Raw genomic sequence first — 23,305 nt, forward strand, 5'->3', positions numbered from 1 at the left:
AGGAGACTGAGAGAAGCCAGAAACTTTTTTATTCAGCAGATATTTAATTCCCTAGTCTTGTGGACAGATGTGATAAGCAACATCAAAGATGGGATACAAGTAAAATATCATGAAATTCATTTTAATATGGTTTCTTATTGATTGTATACAATATATGACACTATGCTATGTGTTAGAGAAGCAAAGAAAAAAATAAATTGCATAATTATCATAATAAATCATATATTTATGACTGAAAAGTACCATATGATATCTAATTCAACTTTAATTTTATAGATAAGGAAATTTAACCTCAGAGATGTTAGGTGACTTCCTAAGGTTACTCAGTTTGTAGGTAGCAAAACTGGGTTTTTATTGTTAGGTGCATAGAATATGAAATCCCTTTGTGGCTATTATTTATTTACTTTCAAAAAGTACTTAAATCAATAGTAACAAATCATTCTCAATTGCTTCAGTCTGAACCTATATGATCACAGAAAAAACTTTGTTCAGTCATCTATTTAATATCAATGCCAATCATGACATGAAACAAGGGAGCATGTTCCTGTGAAGTACTTGCAATATTATGGAAGAAGTCTTAAATTCAACTAGAAAAATATTACATCAATAAAAAGTTTCTCAAATAATTTCTATTTTACATGACATTTTGTACCCAATTGTACCCAATTCCCAGTTTGACTACAAAACATTTTCATTGAAATCTATATTCCTTTGAAAGATATCAAAATATAAGAATGTGAAATCAAACATTTTGAACAAAAAGTTATGTCATGAATAGGGAAGATTATAGGATGGACAGACTGGAGAAAATATACCTTTTTATAGTCATTATGTTTGAGGTGCCAAGTGGACATTAAGATGAAAATTTTCTATAGACAGGGAAGTGATACTGCAGCAAAATCTATGTTCTTAGACAATGAAAACATTTCTGGCATCCTGCCTAATGGTGTGTTCTAGAAGCATAAAAATGTTAAATTATAGAATAAAGATTAAGAACCCTCTAGATTCTAGGTCCTTCCAAAAACTTAGTACAAAGAGCTCTGGATAGGTTAAACATTACAATTCTGAATGACTTTGGGAAAGCTGTTTCTACTTTAAAGAACAATGGAGATGCAAGAATATTATCCTGATATGAGGTTACCTGACTAAACCTGCAAGAGTAAGGAACATTGAGGAGCAATATTAAATAGAGTTTGATTAAGTCTTAACAAAAAAATATAATTAAAATTCCATTTTCAATTTCACAAATATGACAATTTCAGGCATAGTTCTATATTTATATCAATTTACAAATGGTACCTACTATTATTTGATGTAATCTTCCCATCCTTTGATTCTATATTCCAATATTATACAAAAGTTTGCTTTGCTCAGTCATTTTGAGATATTCTTTCTATACAGACATTCTTGTAATTTTTCTAATAAGTTTATCCAGTATCACTATACATATCAAAATATACATGCATGTAGGCATATATGCATGCTTGTATGTATACACATATACAAATGTGTGTGTCTTGATCTTAGGGTTAAAGCACTTGTAGTTCTTCAATAAAGCGAATTTTTTTTTATTTTTAATAATCATATGAAATTTAATGTGTATCATGATATTGATCTTAATTGATCTTAATATTGATGTGTATAATCATTTACAATTCATAGGAAACTTTCATATAGATAATTTCATTTGCTGTTCCCAACAACCCTAGTGAGAGCAAGTATTACTATTTACAATTTGCAGATGAAAAAACTGAAATCCAGTGAAAAAAAATTATTTTTCCTATGTAAAACAGCTATAAATGGTAAATCCTTCTATCCATCCATCAGAACTCTCTTTTAAATATATGTATATATATAATGTATATTTGCATATATACATATATAAATGAAACACATTTTTCAATTCAATAAATTTTTCTTTTTCTTCTGCTCATTTTCCTTTTCTACTGAAAAAGCAAATGAAAGCCTTTAAACATATACATATTATGCATATGTTAATATGCATTAATATGAAATTCATAATCAAGCAATACAAATTTCCATTTCCATGTCTATGAAAATAGGTTTTCTTTAGTACATCTCCTACAGGAAGCCTTTACCAATTCTTATTTCTAGTGTCTTTCCTCTTTTAATTATTCCCTGTTTATCCTGTATACATTATATATATATATATAAAGAGAGAGAGAGAAAGAGAGAGAGAGATATGTATATATATATATATATATATATATATATGCTAATTGTCTTCCCCATTAATTTGTGAGCTCCTTAAGGGCAGTACCTTTCTTCACCTCTTTTTATTACCTTAGTACATAGTGAGTATTTAATAAATATTTATTAGTTGACTTATTATTGACTCTCAGACTGTTACATTACATTGTGTTTCTGTTTATTCTATTATTTGGAGAAATTAGAAAAATATATTTCCATAGTTTAGCATATTATCTGAAAGCCAGAGAAACTTCCCAATGTATTTTAGTGGTAGAGCCAAGTAGATTAAAAAAAATAAAGACCAAAGAAACTATATCACCTTGTTGTAAAATGTTCAGTTAATTTTGCAATAAAATGTGATTATCATCTTGAGGTTTGGTTTATGTGTGGAAATCAATGAAGTGAAATGGAGTTGATAAAAACTCAAATGTGGCTAATGATTGAATTAAGAAAGCAGAGAATATTTAGTATTTTAGTTGCAACACAGGGTCCACTTCAGAAGAGCTATGCAATTACGATTACTGAATTTTAGGCTTCCAAGTCAAATATCACTCATTTGTCTCAGTGATATCTGGTAACTTGGAGGATCTAATATTTTAATATCAACCTAGAATAAGAAGAGAGAAAACTTCACAAAAATCAGTAGATAACTATATGTTCTATAATACAGGAAAATATGTCCTTGCATGTGTTTATTGATGTCTATTTCATTGCCTAAGAGATAACTGAATATTGTTTTTATTTACAAGCACTGGCTCAATGAACTGGAAATTTTAGCGATGGTCTTTGCAGCTGCCATCCATGATTATGAGCATACGGGGACCACCAACAACTTTCATATTCAGACCAGGTAAGTCTATTACAGTAATAGTTGTGCCCCCCACTTACCCATTCATAGTCACAAAATGGAAGCTACTTAAGAGCAGAGGATGTTAAGTTTTGTCTTTGTATTCACAACACATATGGCAGAACTTGATACTGGGTCACACAATCAGCCTGTGGCAGATATAAAACTCTCATTGGCCATGCCATGCTACTACTTATCTGGTAATAGATGTATGTTTAATCAAGTTGAGTGGCACTTTTATTACCTAGTTTAATTTTTTTTTTCATTAATTCCTATTCTTCCTTGAATATGGGCATTCTCTCAGGTTAAGTCATCAGACTTATGTTCTTCTCTGAGTAGACTTTCAGGTTGCTGCACAGAAATGATTTTTAGCTCTGCTTTCTCCAGTTATGCTTACACTTGAGTGTGGGATAGACCACTGGCTGAGCTAAACAAGAGTGAAACATAGGCTCAGGGAAAGCCACCTACTCTAGATGGATGACTGCTTATTCCTGATCTTCTCTTGAGCTTGCATTTCACATTTCTAGTCATGTACTGAGACTTTTCACTCCATTTTCCTGCTATCACTTAAAATTCCACAAGCTAAAAGATAAATCTGCTCCACTAAAATGTTCCTTATCTTAAATTCTATATTTCAAAGAATCACAGTATTACAAAGTTGGAAGTGATTTCAGAGGTGATCTATTCCAGTTTCTTATCTTCCTACCAACTCCTTTCCTTTTTTTAATATTCTTGATAAACTTCTGAGTATCCACTTGAAAACCTCCTGTGTCAGGGAATATACTCCTTCAAAAAGATAAATGTTCCATTTTTGGATAGTTATATTTACTAGGAAATGATTTCTTTCATTGACCTTACATCTGCCTCTATTTAACTTTCTACCTTCATTTTCTCTCTTCTGGGGTCAAACGGCAAAATACAAATCCTTCTTTAATAAGTTTAAGACAAGGATCATTTCCATCTTCTCTTTCTGGCCAGTAAAATAGTAGAGTGATTTTGAAACATTTGGAAACTGATACTATAGATTCTAATCTCTTTTGGTTTATGAATGCCAATGTTATGTTTAGTGAGATCTATGAGAAAAGGATGGTTTTTGCTTTCCCTAAGAGTATTTGACACATAGTAAGGTGCTCAATAAATGCTTATTCACTGACTGCTTAGTCCATTCCTTATTGAAACAATGGGTCATTACATATAGAAATTTAAAATTCTATATAGAATCAGATAAGCTTAAGTTCAAATTCTCATCTCTGATACTTACCAGCTTTATAACCATGGGCAAGTTTCTTTGAACCTCAGTTTCCCCAATTGTAAAGTAAATATAATAATTCCATCTTTTGACAGACTCACAGGATTGTTCTGAGCCTCAAATGAGATAATGCATGTTTAAAATACACTTAAAAATATAAAGCACTCATTTGCTAGTTATGATTAAAATAAAATATCATTTTTGTAAAGTTTGAAGAAATCACTTTTCTTTTCCTAGGTTGCCTTGTCTTGAGATAAGGGTAATCTTATCTCAATTCAGCCAGTGACTTAAAGTTTAACTAGAATAGAATTATTGTTACAATAACCTTGCAAGAAGTAGATGCGATTTTTATTGTACTACCCACTTTATATTATTAAGTAAAAAATATAAAAGAGAACCACTACTCAACTATATACTGCATGTTCCATTATGTTTGATTGTTTATCAAGTATATTCCATACTTTCTTACCTATTTTGGGGGGAGAGGGGATCAGAGTGGCCAAAGCTATTTTTGTTTTTGATCCAATCAAGGTTAAGTAATTTGTCTGGGGTCACGCAGCTAGTAGATATCTGAGACTGGATTTGAACTCAGGTCCTCCTGACTCATCCTTGGTCCACTTAGCTCTCCTTTTACCTAGCTACTTAAGCTCATAATATTGAGTCTGTCTGCAACATTCTACTGTTCAATACCTACTCCATTGAATCCCTACCCCTTCAAAGCCTATGTACAATGGATTCGGATCTAATGAAGGGATCGGACCAAATGATCCCTAAGATTCCTTCTAGCTTTAAATCTATTATCTCAACTCAAATGTCCTCCTCTACTTGAAGTTTTATCTGGTTTCCCAAGATGAAAATGATCAACTTCTCTGCATTCTGATAGCTTTTCCTGTCTTTCATATCACACTTTACATAGGGTTATATTTAGGACAGCATGTATTCTCTTCCTTTCTGTTTTTGTTCAGTGTGTGTGCCTCTTCATGACCCCATTTGGGGTTTTCTTGACAAAGATACTGAAGTGGTTTTTTACTTCTCTAGTTCATTTTTACAGATGAGGAAACTGAGGCAAACGGGTTAAGTGATTTGCCTAAAGTCACACAAGTAATGAGTGTCTGAGGCCAGATTTGAACTCAGTAAGATTCTTTACAATCTTAATTCATGCAAGATAATGGCTATATGCTGTTCCTATATGTTCTTTGTGTCTCTTCTCAGCAGCCAGCGTAACAGCTTGTGAATTGCAGCCAATCAGCAAATGTTTGTTGATTGATTCAATGGACAAATGGATGTTTAAACTAGAGGTACAAAAACTAAAAAGAAAAAGAGACAAAATAGCCAGTGCAAAATCAGATAAAGGTTTTTAATGAGATTGAAATCTTGCTCAATTTAAATGAAAATGAAGCAGTTATATTCTCTAATATTACCTTGGTAAGATACTCTGTATTAGAGGAGAAATAAAGCAATATTTTGTTTTGTTTTTATCTGTCTCTTAATTGCTTATCATTTAGTTTTCTAGCAAGAAAGATAAGACAATTCATTTAATCCCTACATATGAGACCGACAATCATGTGAAGACTGAGCCCACATCTGTCACTAATGCAATCATTGCTATCACTTTTGCATTCTTTCTATCTAAATATGAACTTAAATCTGAAAGACACTATAGAGTAGTGGATGGAATATCCATCTTAATGTCAGGAAGACCTGGATTTGACTGCCACCTCTGTCACATATCTCTGACCATGGGCAATCACTTAACTTCTAAGTCTTTTAGGTGACTAACATTTAAAGTTGCAGAAAAAGTGGTAACCTATGTTGGTAGGAGTTTTCTTTTCATCCATGAATTCCCAATAATAGTAAAATTTCAGGTTCTGTTTCTATCCTCTATCCACCTAAAAAGCAGCCTTCTTGACATTGATAAATCAAAGTTGAGTGAATTGTACTCTGTTTTCAGCCTCCACATTTGGAGTTATACTATTTCCTGTGTGGAAATGTCAGGAAACTGTGTCTGTCAAATCAAGGCTTTACAGTTCCATCATTATTAAGAATAAACGAATGAAAGGTCAAGTGCTTGAGAACCCAATTGAAAAATTGACTTTGAAGTCAAATGTGGATATGAATCATGAAGTCCTTAAATTATATCAAAATTATAGTAAAATAAAGAAGGCAGGAGTAGTAATATCCTCTTTTCAGGATGATACTGTAGAATCATATATCACTATGGATATTGGGTCTTGCTTGGAGTCCTGCTCTTTTCTTAGCATGTTAAGAATGCTGTAAAGTCCCAACTACCACCAAAGGCACTTTATTCTCAGGATTCTATTAGATTTATGAGATGCAATAGTGCCCAGTTCTTCTCCACAACTAAATCTAGCCACTTAAAATAGTTTCTATTTGTTTCTGAAAGCAAGATATAGTGGCATTTAGAGTCATGTCACATCATAACACTGACAAAAACTGCTATGATTAGTTATGCGGGTCAACAGGGTCTGCATTTAAAGAAATTTTATATGCATATTGTTTGTGTGTGGGAAATCTTGGATTTTCCCATGATGTCAGTGAGAGACTAGAAATAAACAGGAATATATTACTTGAGCCAACTCTATTTCATTCTGCCTTAAACAAACACTATATATCTGCTTTTCTTTTGTAGTTTTCTTGATAGTAGCTTTCAGTTCTGGTTTTCAATAAGTATTTTTTTAACCTTATAGTCAGGAGCAAAAAGAAAATATATATTAGAGGTATGCACTGAATGTAAATATTCATCCTTTTGACAATCATACTCATATAATCTAAAATGAAAGATATGAAAAAGGGCCTCAGGAGGACATTTAGTCTAAGTAGCTCATTTTAGACTTGAATAAGTCTAGAGAATCCAATTATGGTTTAGATAAAAGATTTTAAGCATCCTCTTTACACTAAAAACTCCTTTTTTAATGGGGGGGGGGGATGGATCTTAGCCTTCTTTTCATTTATTCTTTGGTGTACATTCAATATCAAGTATGGCATTAGGACAACCAATCCCATGAAAAGATCCTGCCCACTATGCAAGGCCTTGGGAAATGTGGAGGAGAGGGGTCAGAAAGTAGATAAAAATAATAAAATTATGAGGTAATTCTATCGAGGAAAAATAGGATCTGATGAAATAATAGTGTGGCAGATACATATCTATCCTATCTTCAACAAAGTTTTTTCTGTCCTTCTATTTCCTGCCAGTTATGTCAATGTCTTTCCTCTGAGATTCTCTTCAATTTATCCTGTTTATATCTTGTTTATACATAATTGTTTGCATGTTGTCTCTCTTCACTAGATCCTTGAAGATAGAAGCTGGTTTTTTGCTTTTCTTTGTATTTCCAATGCCTAGAATATTCCCTCGCACATAATAATAATTATTTAATGACTTGAATCAACTGTCTAATCTGTGCTACAGCAAGGCTTTTGTTTCTTATCAGCTCTAGTCTAGCTCTTAATCTAAAATGGTTGCCCATCCTTATTTGTTCTTACAAAATGATCTCAAGGTAAAATATCTGGGATAAGGGGGAGGTAGTGCTCTTTTACAAAGCTAATAAAACATAATAGTCTGTTGGAAATTTAAATCCATCATTAATACATAAAGAAGGCTTTTTCTTTCTTTGTTGTACTCATACAAAGAAGGAGTGGAAGTCTTCCTGGAGATATTTAGGTATATGGGACTAAATGGATCCCATTCCACAAGAGGCACAATGATATATAGTAGGAGAAGTACTAGAATAGAAATCAGTGTAGGAGCTTAATTCACTTCTCAGCTTTGCCAAGAGTTATCTGAATGATCTTGAACAAATTAATCTGACTTCTCTGAACTTCCAATTTTTAATGCATATAATAGAGTAACAAGATAAATTATATTAAATATTCATTAAGATCACTTTTAGCACCAAAACTTCTGGGATTATGACTTATCTCTCAGCATGCATGTCTTCTGTAAAAAGAATATCTCTTCTCCACAAATACTTGGCTGTCAAAGGCTGCATTCTATGTTTTAATAGAAAGGGTTTTATGATTTGTGGTAGATTTTTTTAGTCAAGTCACCAAGTGTTCATTTAACATTTCCTGTGTTTTACACACGGTGCTAATTTCTCGGAATACTAGCACAAAGAATGAAAACCCCTGCCCTCAAGAAGGTTACATTCTATCAGAAAAAAGGCAATTTGTGAGTACAGTTTGAAACCAGTTGACCAATATAGAAGGAAAATGGTTTATGATTAGTAATTAATGACAAGTAGGAGCCTTTGATATGTGACAATATGTATTTAGTTATAACATTACATTTCTAAATTTTTATAGAGAAATAAAAGAAGTTGTGATGGAAATAATTAAAGATATGGGAAGAAACCAGGCCATGACTGGCCTTTAATACTTTCTTCCCACTCCATCCACCCAGGAAATTCCTTTGCTTCCCAACATTTCTTCTTCAGAAATAGTAAATTTTTCTTTTCCTAATTTATATACTTTCAGAAAATAAATCAGTGTAGTGAATCCAAACTACATTAAGACAGAGTTGTCCAGAGTAAGAAAAGTGGTGACCTTGCTGCATTCTGCCCTATTCAGATCACATGAGAAGTATTGTTTTCATTTTTGTGTGCCAAACTTTGGAAAAGACATTAACAAGTGCGTCCAGATAATATAACCAGTGTCAAGTTGACTAGAGATCATATGGTTACAGAAGCAAACATTGAAGCAACCAAGGATATTTGGCCTAGAGAAGAGAATACTTAATGCTTCAAGTATAGAGTTGTCAAGTGAATGTGAGATTAGATTTCAATCATTAATAGAGAAGATGTACTGGGAATGAAGCAGGGCATTTCAAGCTTGGGAGGAATGGAATTTTAGTTATGCAGAATGTCAATTAGGCCATTTTGGTTGAGGTTTAAAGTAAAGAAAATGAAAGAGAGAAATCTAACATAAACTGTGAAATGCCAAACATAGGACCTGTTGTTTCTTTCTCCAGAGGAGGGAAATGGGTAGAAGTTGCAAAGAGGAAAACTTAGGTTTGGGATAAGGAAAAGCTTCCTCACAATCAAAAAAATAGAATGGGCTACTTGAGGAAATGTGGGGCCATCATCACTGGGAGGTATTCCAGCAAAGGGTGCATGACTGCTTTTTAGGGGCATTGTAGAAATGATTTTAATTCAGGTATTTTTAAAATATTATTTTAGTATTCTTTGAGATTCTATAATATAATCCCTTTCTCATCATGAAGATATACTTAATATGTCACTCAATAAATATTTATTAAGCACATCTATATAGGCCTTGTACTAAGTCCTGAGGATACAAAAAGTGGCAAAAGAGTTTCTTTGAGCTACCTTTGAGGAGCTCACAATTTAGTTGCAAAGATAACATACATGCAGCTTTGTACAAACAAGCCACATACAGAATAAATAAGAAATAATTAACAAAAGGCGGCACTAAATATGACTAGATGACATAATGGATAGAGCACTGACCCTAGAGTTAAGGAAACCTGAATTCAAATTTGGCCTTAAATATTAACTCTAATGGCCTCTAAATGCTTCCACTTTCTTATTTGTAAAATGGAGATGATAATAGCACCTACCTTCCAAGGTTGTTGTGAAGATCAAATGAGATGATATTTCTAAAGTACTTAGCACATGCTTAGCACATAGTAAGCACTATGTAAATGTTAGCTATTATTATTATAATTATTTGAATTAAGAGGGATTGAGAAAGACTTCCTGTAGAAGGTGGTTTTTAAGCTGGTACTTGGAGGAAGCTAGGGGATACCCAAGATAGAAATGTTGAAGCAGAATGTTCCTGGCATGGGGAAAAATGCCTGAGCCTAGACATAAAACATCTTCTGATTTTGAATATGCATTTCCTATTAAAAACTTTAATTATCAATCATAAATACGTGACAAAAATTTTACATTGACAAAAATACCTACATTTAACTGGGAGATATCACATTTCTACTTTTCTCTTTAGAATTGGCAGATATGTTTGTGAGTTGCTTGTCTTAGAAAAATTATTTGTGAGAAAGAGAATGTGTGGGAAGGATGTGTGTGCTTCTATGTATGATGTACCTGTATTTCTATAACAGACATATGTAGATGAAAATCCTGAACTCTACTTTGGAACTATTGGCTGACCTTTGGCGATGATTTTTCCTAAAACAGATTTCTGTTAGCATGAAGCTCAAGTGGAGTACCTATGTTGATTATTATATTGTTTCTTCCAAAGATTAGATTTGAAATGGGTACTTTATAATGGGGCTAAACATTGTATATGTAGGTCTAGAAGAGAAGTTAGAAGTTTTCTAGTCAAACTTTCTCATATTAAAGATGAGCTAATCTAGGTCTAAAGAATTTAAGAAGCTTTCCCAAAACCACAGTAGAAAACCTGAAATTTGAACCAATCTACTTACTCCAAATATTATATTCTTTTCATAACATAATATAAAACAATATGTTTAAACTGTAGCATGTACCAAATAGGATTAATTTCATAGCCTAGAATTGGACAAGTACCTCTGGATAAAAATTGAACTACTGTCACTTCTCCATTATCTATTTGAATAGTGATAAATAATGGTTCAGGTTATCTAAAAATAATGTTATAGTTTTTATTTTATTTAACAGGTGTATAGCTGTTACCTGTTATATATATATATATATATATATATATATATATATATATATATATATATATTGCAGATTGAAACAAGTCCATATTCATGGGAAAAAAATGTTATATGATGCTTTTACAGTACCATCTGAAAGCCTTGGTTCATGGAAAGAAATCTAGATACTAATCCGTCCAACCTAGGTGGAGGTACCAAGAAGAATGCTCATGTAATTATTGACAATGAAGAAATTTTATAGCACCTTTTGTTTCTTTAGCATATTTATCTACCTAAGATTTCTTTGGTATAGAGACCTACTGATTAATATTTTTTGCTAATTAAGATTGTAGGTTTCCAAATAACACATACTCCTGGAGAATCACCTGAGGCATAGAGAATGAATTCTCCAACCTACTCATATAACTAGCATATATAAGAAGTAGGATTTGAATTCAGACCTCTCTACTTCAAGGTCAGTTCTCTATCCACTCAAGACACTTTGCAATGAAATCACAGGTCTAGGAAACAAAAAAAGTCTTTTGATTATAGCTTGAAAATGGGATTCACTAACATATTTTAACATTTATTTTTAACTAGGATATAGGTAAAAAGCTCAAATGCTGCTACATTTGGAGGATTAAATGATATGTTCATTATGAAGGGAAAGTCACATTAAAAGACACCTGTAATGCTGAATTCTTTAAATAGTTTCTAATATCTCTTTTTGTTTTTATACCTAGGTCAGATGTGGCTATTTTATATAATGACCGTTCTGTTCTGGAAAATCATCATGTGAGTGCAGTGTATAGGCTTATGCAAGAAGATGAAATGAATATTTTGGCAAATTTATCCAAAGATGATTGGAGGTAAGTCCTAAAGGATAACAGGGAAGTTCAATTTGTCAAGCAATCTTCTCTATCTTCTTCACTAAGCAGAGCTTAAGACATTTGCAGTTTGAAAAAAAATATTTTTGCATGTGAAGAGAATTCACACATTTTAAAAGCTATAGGTCACAGAACTTTAAGAAACTGACAAATTCTAGAAACTATAAAACCTTGCTAGAAAGCATCTTCTCACTACTTGGGGTTTTTAACATTTCTCTTTAAGAGTTTGGCACTAAAAAAGTAATCCTACAGATAGATATTCGGTATCACTAGAAATATTATTGAAAATGAAATTCTCTTATTCTGTAGTACCCCTAAAATAGTGTAGGCTATTTTCTAGAAAAAATACTTATGAGCAAGAGTAGTAGTGTATGTGATGGTTATGTAGTATAGCTACCATCACTCTATCACTTTTCTATGTTCTTATGTAAGCCATGTGAAATACTATATTCAAAAAAACTAAAAAAAATCCTTTATATCAAGGCCATTCCTAAATAATGACAGAATAATTTGTCATCTTAGTCAGTTGGAATGAAGATCAGTTAACTGATGACATAGAGAAGAAGTGGTTAATTGATTTTTTTCTCACATCTGCCATTTCATCTAGACTAAACTAGCACAACATAAACTTGTCTTAGACATGATTATAATAACAATTTCCCAGTGCAAATTGATGGTGATTTATTGGAAAGTTCATTTACTGTTTAGAAAAGAAATTCTAACTATAGGAAGAGTTACTTATAGGCTTCAAAGGAGCATGTGAAGAATCCTAATCATGAATTCTTGGAAAACTCAGCATTCTCTAGTGCTTCAAATTCCATCTTTTTTATTCCCTTAACCCTGGCTAGTAATTGAGCTGCTGTCAACCATTATGGTCCTATCAGCAAATTAATCATATCTCTGTCAATCAATAAGAATGTGTTAAGCATGTAAAAAGTTACAGGCATTGTACTAAGTTTTGGGGGAACAGAGACAAAAACAACAGTCCTTGCCCTCGAGGAGTTATGGAAGAATGTGTGTATATAAATATATACAAATAAATAAAACTTGATGGGGAAGAGGTTAGAGATAGGCAACAGAAACTGCAAAAATGCTTCATGTAGATGGTGTTTGAGCTGTGTTTTGAATGAAAAAAGGGATTCCAAGAAACAAATCTGAAGAACGGTAAGGAAATTAGTTTCACTTGACAGATAATACATGAAGAAAAAGAATAAATAATGGCATTGTAAATGCAAGCTAGAAACAATGTGATTAAAGTTTTAAATGTCAAGCAACATATTTACATTGTAAACTAGAGGCAATAAGAACCATTGGAATTTGCTGGAAAAGAGAATAAAGTTGCTATGCTTTAGATCCCAGAAGAGTTCACCAAAATCCTATCCTTTGTTTCTATATTTACTTCCCATTCAAAAATATCAAAGATGGGGAACTAAAATACCCCCAAGAGCTTATTTTTTTGTTCCAAACCAGAAATGCCCCCAGTCTCTGATCCTCAGTTCCTCTGGTATACTTTCTTTTCCAGGATCCTAGGCTCATTCTCTAATAAAAGTTCATTTCTAAGCAGGGACACCACAGTGCTTCAGATGAAAAATAGATCTTCTAAAACTAATCTGGTTTCCAAGACAAGGTTTCTCATAGATTACTTTGACTAGCCCTAATCTCCCATTCTCCTCTTCTTAGTTGATTCACTGATGCTCTTGATCTCTAAGAGCAACTTCTTCACTTGAAATAGTGATTCCTATTGACTATCAGGAATGATTTGTGCATTGTATGAGTGGCAAGGTAATCAATTGAAAAAGTTACTCCTCAAATCAATTTGTTTATTTTTATATGGCACAGTTCATAGAGTGTTAGCTTAAGAATCAGAAACAATTGGGCTTAAATCCACCTTAGACACTTGCTATCAATGTGACTTTTAAAAAATTTCATCATGTATCTCCATTTTCTTATCTATCTAATTGGGGAAAGGGAGTACCTAGAAAATATGACCTCTAAATTCCCTTTCAGCTCTAAATCTATAACTTCTGATGCTGTAGGATCAAGCATAAAACAACCATTTGTATTTCTAATTTACTATTCATTTGTAAATGATAGCAATGTATATTGGGTCTTAGCTGGTAAAGACAAATAATGTCTTTACCAGATATGAGATATGGCTTCTTTGGGGTAATTTTTTTTAAAGATTCCATCATAATCATTCAACATTTGTTCACAAAATCTCAAAAGTGAAGAACCCTCAAAAGTTCATCTACTCCAACATGTATCTGAATAAGAATTTCCCCTATAACATATTAGATAAGTGATTATCTAGTCTTTACTTGAAGACCTTCATTGAGGGGGAAAAACTACTATAAGGTGACTCAATGACTCAGCTTGTGGTCAAGAAGACCCGAGTTCATATCTGGCCTCTGAAACTTATTTACTATATGATCCTGGGCAAGTCCCTTAACCTCTGTCTACCTCGGTTTCCTCAAACGTAAAATGGGGATAATAGTATCTACCTTATAGGATCATCGTGAGGATCAAATGAGTTAATATTTATAAAGTGTTTAGCACAATACCTGGAACTTAGTAAATGTTTCATCATCATCATCTTCATCTTCATCATCATCATCACCTCCTGACCAATCCCTTTCTGCTTTTGGATAGCCCTAATTATTTTTCCTGACATCAACTTCTGACATTAGGCTCTTTGCAACTTTCACTCAAATCCTATTCTTCTATTCTCTAAAGCTAGAGAGAATGCTTCACTATGGCACTCCTAAAATTTCTGAAGTCAAATTTTGCCACTTCTTTAATCATGTCTGTGATTTCCCCCATATATTCTCATTGGAGCTCTGAATTAATGGTATGCTGGTAGATGTTTGATAACAAGTTCTCTGAAAATGTCTGATATACTTTTACATTTTATCTCCATCACTTTCTTAGATCATAGGGAGCTGGAAGCAGTGCTAAAGCATGAATCTATATCAATATTCAGTGTTCTTTCCATTGTACCATTAATACAAGCAGAATTTGGCAACTTATTGCCATATTTCCTTACATGCTTATCTCTCATTACAGTAATATTTATTTAGGTTCATAATTTACAAAGTACTTTCTTCACAACAGTACTCTTTGCATAATCATACAGTAGTGGAAACCAAAGGTCAGAAAGAATGGTTATCAAGGATCATGTATCTCATAAGTAGCAGATGGGGGATTTGTATCATGGTCCTCTTGTGTTAGATTCTAATGTTACTTCTACTACATCACACTGCTTTGGAGGGATGAAAACATAAACACTTTCTCTCTCTCTCTCTCTCTTTCTCATATTCCCCCCCCCCTCTCTCTTTGAAAGAAAAGACTTTTTTTTATAAAATGGTTTCTATTTTTTATAATACCTTTTTGTTTGTTTAACAGATTTTTTTATTAACTGTTGTTGCAATATAATCTGATACTAATTCTAGTGAAAGGTGGAAAATAATTTTTAAAAATTCTTTCATTAAATAGTCTTTAATGATTTCCCTTTATGAAAATCTTGAGGAAAATGTTCTAATAAATTTCCTGATGGAAGTAAAAAGTTTGAGAGATAATTTTGGGGTAATTAATCATTTTATTAATTATAATTAGTGTTGCCATTAAGTAGTTACTTGACCTTGGGCATAGATGCAACATAGAAATGCAGAAAAAGTGTTTGGCTTAAAGAAGTTCCAGGTTCAAATAATGCTTTTGATATTTTGTTATATCCTAGGAAATTCACTTAACCATTATTTGCTTCAAACAATCTAGGCCTTACCTACTTAGTCATAGATAAGTTATTTTCTTTGGCTGAAAAATTTCCCACACTCTGAAAATAATCCCAACTCCTTTATGTATGATACCCCCAGAACTTTTTTGATCCACTTTCTTATCTTGTTACTGTGTGTGTCATCTTCTGAGAAGGCACCATTTCAAAGTTTTAAGTTTTTAACCCATTGTTTATGTTCTGAATGTCAATTCTTAAGTTATACTCTCTAGGATACTAGGTGAAACCCAATAGATTGCTTCTTTGCATGTTCAAAGGATTTTGGGAACCCATAGTAATTTTTTGTCTCTTGAGTATGACTTTAAATGTTTTCATTTGAAATATCATGATATTTGTGAAGAATTTCCTTCCTCTTAGGACTGATGTCAAATAACCTCATTCTCCAAGTAATAGTTTTATTGCCTGCCTAAATCCATCAAGACTATAAAGACTACAGTGATGATATCCCTCTTAATTACAATTAATAGCAATAATGTGCCCATCTATCTTCAGAAAGAAAAAAAAGTGATTAACATTAGTGAAACAAATGTTCCATGACATGTGGGTAAAATGCCAAATGAATCAACCTCTAAATGTCTTACAGGGATCTTCGAAATCTGGTTATTGAGATGGTTTTATCTACTGATATGTCAGGTCATTTCCAGCAAATTAAAACTATTAGGAGCACTTTGCAGCAGCCAGAGGGGTAAGTTTCTGTTTCCCTTCTTCATCATCTTGAAACACTGAGATTCTTTAAATCAGTTTTAAGTAGGGTCCTGGGAGTGACAGACACTTTTTTTGAAAGGTGTCTTTGTTCTGATAATCAAACCATGTTCTTGATTTTACAGGATAGACAAAGCGAAAGCCATGTCCTTGATTCTCCATGCCGCAGACATTAGCCATCCAGCAAAAACCTGGGAACTACATCATCGATGGACCATGGCTTTGATGGAAGAATTTTTTCGACAGGTACCTATTTCAAATAATGTGAAAACATCTCAGTCAGTCAATAAATATTTAATGAGCACTTACTATGTATTAGGAGTTCACAGTCTAATGAGGAAGACAACACATAAAAAGAAACTGAAAAGTGTAGTAGTGAGAAGGGGATCAGAGGGAGGAAAGGTACTTGGCACAGTTAAGGGGATGATGAAGTCTACAGCAGACTTCCCCAGATGGGCAATGATAAAGTAGCTACACTTTAGAAAATGAGCATCTTGGAAGAACTCTTGAATGTCCACTCCCCTCTTTCTCTAATTAGATTGAAGAAGGGGCCCAGGACCAGGGAATACTGAGGAGATATTTAAGAAGTAATTTTGGGAGACTGCTGTGACAAACTCACATGAGAGACATTTATCACAGCCACAAAAGGATGTCATTTATGAAATGGCTCACAGGCTAAACCAAATATGACAATCATATATGATTAAGCAATGTGTACTGAGTGATGTGGACTTTTAAAGTCTGAGAGAAGAGGGGGAGAGAAGTAAGGGCTGGGTCTAGGAAGTGAGGAAAAATTAAGGAGAAGTTGAGCAAGAGTCAAGGAGGAGTCTGGGGGAGAACAAATTTGAATGTATGTAGACATGTGTAGGTGATCTAGACTAGATATCAATCTAATCAAGACAGTTTCAAGAGTCAACCTAACTCTGTGACAATGAAAACAGAATGGGTGGATTAAAGTTCAGACAAGTGACTGATTAAAAGCCCAGTTCCATACCATTTCCCTTCTTTTGTTAAAGAATTGTTTCTTAAGTGGGTGGGGAAGGTTGTTTTAAACAGGAGGGGATTTGGAGACCCACTCCCAAATTCTTTAGAGGCTAAATCCAAAAAAATAATAAGTGACCAGAAGCTAGAAGTAAAATACAGTGCCTGTGGAGAAGTATTATGGACATAATAGGGAAGGGGTACTAGGTTGTATTAGTTATCAAGGAACAACAGTGCCATCTCTTGTGTATATATGATAATGTCAGTACAAAATAATCTTTTTTTTTTCCTGAGGCATTGGGGTTAAGTGACTTGCCCAGGGTCACACAGATAGAAGGTATTAAGTGTCTGAGACCAGATTTGAACTCAGGTTCTCTGACTTCAGGGCTGAGTACAAAATAATTCTACAGAGTCAGCTTGCTCCTCAATGGGGCCCACTCAGATACTGGGTAGTATTTTGCTAAGTCCATTCCTCCCATCAATCCCCCCTCAAATAAATGCGGCCCATAATTTTTGTGGGGTATGGGTTGATAAGATCATATGCTAAAGCTACTTCCTGTTGGATGTCTGTCTAAGCAGGGTCCCATTCAGTGAGATCTTGAGCTTGAGAGGTCAGGGGCTGATTGAAGCTCAATCTGTAATGCTGGAGAAACTGAGGCAAGATAGAGATTAGAGAGTTTTTAATATTTTATTTGAAATGGGACCAAATGGATCAATCCGTGGTTTGGTCCCAGAGTTGAATGAGACTATTGTCTCCAAGAATCCAACAAACAATGTGAGTTCTCAATGACATATATACATGTGGCTCAGATACAGGGTGTAGACAGAGGCAGGGGTGAAGTCAGGGTGCTGTGAGCGGGAATGGGACTCTTGACAGGGTGGGGGGAGGCACCAGACATTCTGGGATTGGGAGGGACATTCTGATAAGTAGGGAAGGGCTGGGATCATGATGTGCCTTCTAAGATAGAAGGTCTTTTACCTTTATCAAATATTTTCATGATTAGGAGGTAGGGGTAGTGTTGCACGATTGATCAGAACAATTAGGAACTGAGGCAGAACAATTCAGGGAAACTGAGGCAGGACAATTTAGGGTAACTGAGATAGAATAATAAAAGAGAACTGTGGCACAACATTCCACACTCTCTTTCTTTTGAATATTCAAATCGTTGAATTACCCTCCTCTAGACAGGTCTTTCTTAGCACCATAATTTTGACCAACCCTATGTGAATCAAATGAACTAAAATAAAGCTAGAAAAATGCAAAGACTTATGGCAAGGACAAGTCTTTCCCTGATAACCCCAGAGTTAATCAGCAATACAAAGGCTCCCTGTTGTTAGCATGTCAGGTCCTCTACAATTCTGGAGCATCTCAGCCAAAGAATCCAGTTTGAGATGGACAGTGAGTTAGGTGTTCTGCAGTCATTTGTGCACTTAACCCAGTCTTTGCTTACATAGGGAGTAGCAGGACTCAAGACAGTCCTACTGCCCATCCTGAGAGGGACAACCCAAGTCTCTCCAAAAGTGACTCCAAAAGGGGAAAAAAGTGGGATCTGGAGGAGCTCCACCTGTCCCTTCTCAATAGAACAGGAGCTGCTACTAGGATCCAGATTTCTGAGCAGATTATGCACAGTTAGACCAAGGCAGGCAACCCCGAATTCTTAGAGGTCTGATACCAAACTGCAAGGTCCTTTGAGAATGCTGAAATACTAATTAAGGAACTGAGATTACATGATTGGAGAAACAGATCAGAGAGACTGTCAGTCCCAAGACGGTGTCTTATTTCTGGTTGTTTCTAAAAAATAATCCCCAAAATTGAGTCTGCCAGGACAATTCCAACAGGATAAGGGATTTCAGAGTTAAAGTATAACCAGCAAATCATAGTCCAGTAAATTTAAGCAAGGAGTAAAAATGAAAAGGACTGTTTAAAGGATTTCCAATTCAATCGGAACTAATGAGATAGGGGGTGGGGCAGAAGTGCCTAAGGCAAAGTGAATAGAATTATTCCCATTCTTTCAGGTATTTTGAGAAAAATACACCAGTTTCCCCAATTTCCTCTCTTTTCCTCCTTTTTTTTTTTTTTTTGTCATAGAAAGGAATGATCAGATAACCATCCCACATATAAATCCCAAGATTGAATCAAAATTTCTATACACAACAGATATAGTAAGTTTCCTAAAAATCCCTCAAACATACAGCAATAATTATGCCATTTTAACAAATCTATCCCAAATCTTAATCACACAGTGATAGATGACCCAAGCAGGGTTCCTAAATTCCCCATATCAATCAATCAGGGGTAAAGGACAAAGCCTCATTCAAAACTGCTTCAAGCTGGGCACTGACAGAGACTCTCAGTCCATGCAGGGGATACATGTGGTGTGGCGTGCTGGCAAAAGCTGATCTAGATCCCAAAAGCAAGTCAATATCTGTAATTTTACTAAAATCTAGAACAGAAAAACACAAATCTAACAAATAAAGGTTAGAACAGTCTGAGATAGAAAGACTGGTCCACAAGGACTGCTACAAGATGTGGAGAGGCCAAAATAGATTGGCTAACAGTTTCCTATGTGAAAGATGCTTGTCTCACAGGCAAAAGGCTGTCAGCTAAAGTTCCAAATAAATAACAGTTAGGTCTCATTGTGCTAATTGTCCTCTCATTATTTAGAAACCTTAAAAAACCTGAATATCCCTGAAGCTGATTGATAAAATATCTAGTTCTAATTTTCATTTGAAAGTGAACTGACCAAAACCTAGAACAAACATCTAGCAAGCAGGGGGCTTAGGGACCATATCATTAAAAAGGTGTCATGCCAAAGATTTGGTAGAAAGGATGACTGATTGGCAGGGGATCCCCACTTGGAGACATTTCTCTTGATAGAACCTTTAGAAATGTTTAGGCAACTAATCTGGAGGGCACCCTCTGAGGGCTGATGTGGCTGGTTCCTGTATCTTCCTTAAGCCACAATGGTCTCCATACATGGAGAACAGAGAACACATAAGGTACTCAAATAGAGCATACCCCAGCTAAAGAACTTGTTGGATGGGGCACTGGGGCCCTTAATAAGAGGGGGGCTGGGGCTCAAAATGGGGGATGGGGACTCTGCCACTGGGTTTGCTACTATTTGGATCTCAACATAGAGACAGAGACACAGACACACAGAGAGACAGACAAATACAGAAAACAGATTATGTATTTTAAATTCTTAATTGAGAGACCTAATTTTGCAAAGTATGCTGAAGTCAGATTAAGTCGTTCTTTGTTATTTTGGGGAGTGTAAGGTTCTCACGTTCTGTTCTCATAGCCCGAAACCCATTATCCCAGTGTCTTGAGATCTTGGAGTCCTAATCAAAAAAGAGACACAATGTGTCCTTTGAGGAGATCCAATCAATTAGGCACCCAGTACTAACTGATTTTCATAAGTACCTTGTAGGAATGTCAGTCCAAGGGCTTACACTGTAGAGAAGCAGGACTCATAAAATCTGGGTAACCTTACATTGCTTTTGTGTCTGTGGCAAAGCTGTGTGGTTTTGGGAACCACATGAAGAAGTAATTGGGGAGAATGGTTCAATATATGACAAACTCATATAAGAGGCATTTATCACAGCCACAAAAAGATGCCTTTCATTACATGAAATGCCTCATGGACTAAACCAAACACAACAATCATATATATTAAGCAACCTATTCTGAATGATGTGGACTTTTAAATTAGAAGGAAAGAAAAAGAGGGAAGTCTAAATGTTTAGGGAACGAGGGAGGAATTAGGGAGAAATTAGAGTCTGCAGAAAGAACAAAGTCACATATGTATAGATACCTGTCAAGGTAACCCTGACTAGGTACCAATCTATCTTAAGATATGCTAATCAAGATAGTCTTAGGAGTTGGTCTGTTTGTGACAATGGAAACAGAATGGTTGGATATTGTTCTTTATCAGTGTGAGCTTAAAAGTTGATGTCATCTTGAAGGAGAATGAGCTTCTGGAGACAATGATGAATGGAAAAGGAAAATTTCTGGGAAGTTTAACTATTTATTTGTATAGAGCATAGTCATGAAGCATCCAGGGCATACAATTCAAGAAGCAATTGGTTGATTTCTACTATAGTCTAGGTCCTCAAATTTGTCTTGACTATCTTAGCAAATTAATGGTCATTTTATTTGACATTTTAGGAAGCTGTCTTTACTAAAGACACAAACTCCCAAACAAATAACCATAGTTATAAAGAGTTACTGTTGTCCAAAGGACCAACAAGACAGAGAAAAATAGACAAGCAAGCAGATAGATAGATAGATGGATGGATGAATAGATAGATACTGTACATGAAAGGTAGCATAGGGTAGCAAATAGAAAACCTAACTCAGAGCCCAGGAGAAACTTCATTCAAATACTAACTCTGCCACATTTTTTGTTGAATCATCAAATCATACTTGACTCTACATGAACATAAACTTTGTGCATGGGGTTTTCTTGGCAAAGATACCAGAGTGCTTTGCCATTTCTTAAAGAAAACTACCATTTTATGTTTTCATGTGGTTTTATATCATTTACAATTAAATTTTATACTTATCAGTGATTTTTTATTTTCATTCAGTTAATAATTACATTGATTTTTAGGGAAGAAGAGATATTTCAGATTTCTGATTTCAAATATTTGGGAAATTTCCAAGAGTCTAAATCATCTTTACCAATGCACATTGGCAACTCTTAATAGAACACATAGCTTTAGAATATTTCCTGGAGGTATTGAGAAGACTACTCACTGCTACAAAGTTAGTATGTGTCAGTGGCAAGGCTCTCTCTCTCTCTCTTCCTCCATTTCTCCCTCCCTCCCTCCAACCTTCCCTTTCTCTCTCTTTGTCTCTCTCTCCCTTCCTCCCTCTGTCTCTATCTGTCTGTTGATTTCTCCATATATACACAAACACACACACATACACACGCATATCCCACCACCACCACCATCATCACCCAAAATACAAATAAAACCACTAAAAATGCAAAAGAAGTTAAAATTCAAAAATGGTTGCAACCTTGCTGAGCATTTAGGGCACTGAAAATTACTGTTTCTCATTGTTAAATGAATGTTTGTTTTCTCTTTTGGTAGCTTTCTAGTCACTTGGGAATTTGACAAGGAAATTTACAATGACAGCATTTCTCTATCAATGTAGTGAACTTGTTATTACCCAGAAACCATTTATTTAGGCCCCATTCAGAAAAGGTTGTTGTATGTGTGTAAAACCTAAAAATCACACAAGTGAAAAATCATTTTGTGCCCAAGGGAAAAGGTAATCCCCAGATTATACGCAATCCATACTTTGAAAATCAAGTAATACTAGAGCTGGGAAGGACCTCAGCAACCATCTAGTCTAATGATGTGGTGTGTTGCCAATCATGGTCAGTTAATCAATATCAGAAGCAGGATTACATCATATATTTTCTGCTCAGGTTCTATCTCTTTATTTTCTAGGTCAGACAGCCTCTCAGTGTCTTTATCCAAAAATAACAGCTTTGTGGAATTTTGGAACTTAAAAGTTAATCTAAACCCATAATTTTAAATGTGAGACATTTTTTAAATTAATTTTTTGTTACATAAGTTCTGAACAGTTTTCCAGGCTCCTTTCCCATCCCCCTACTAAAGAAAGCCACTAGTTGACACAGATTTATAAATATCTATAAAACATACTATGTATATTTCTTTCTCGGGAGATGGATAACATCTTCCTTCCTAGATCCTTTGTAGTTGAATTGAATAATTATAATACTGAAATTAATTTGGTCATTCATAGTTGTTCTTCAAACAATATTGCAATCACTATAGAGAACATTCTCTTCATTTTGATAATTTCCATCTTCATTGTTTCATACAAATCTTCCATGGTTTTTTTTTCTAAAATCAACCAATTCATCATTTCTTAACAGCACAGTAGTATTACATAACAATCATATACCACAATTTATTTAGCCATTCCCCCATTGATAGGCAACCCCTCAATTTCCAGTCCTTTGCCACCACAAAGAGAGCTGCTATA

General features: G+C 34.4%; 1 protein-coding gene across 8 annotated transcripts in view; it reads left to right on the forward strand.

Annotated features, from left to right (window-relative positions):
• Nucleotides 1-23,305, forward strand: part of PDE1A (phosphodiesterase 1A) — a 458,879-nt gene that overhangs the window by 353,949 nt on the left and 81,625 nt on the right. For all 8 annotated transcript variants that reach the window (XR_004233070.1, XM_031960368.1, XM_031960367.1 and 5 more), the window contains 4 exons: nt 2,961-3,061; nt 11,667-11,792; nt 16,181-16,282; nt 16,425-16,545. Coding sequence is in view for 7 of the 8 variants with exons in the window: in XM_031960368.1 (XP_031816228.1) it covers nt 2,961-3,061; nt 11,667-11,792; nt 16,181-16,282; nt 16,425-16,545 (450 nt within the window). In the remaining variant the exon portion in view is untranslated. The remainder of the gene's footprint in view (nt 1-2,960; nt 3,062-11,666; nt 11,793-16,180; nt 16,283-16,424; nt 16,546-23,305) is intronic.

Source organism: Sarcophilus harrisii, chromosome 3, assembly GCF_902635505.1.
Source record: "Sarcophilus harrisii chromosome 3, mSarHar1.11, whole genome shotgun sequence".
In the NCBI taxonomy this organism is placed as follows: domain Eukaryota; kingdom Metazoa; phylum Chordata; class Mammalia; order Dasyuromorphia; family Dasyuridae; genus Sarcophilus; species Sarcophilus harrisii.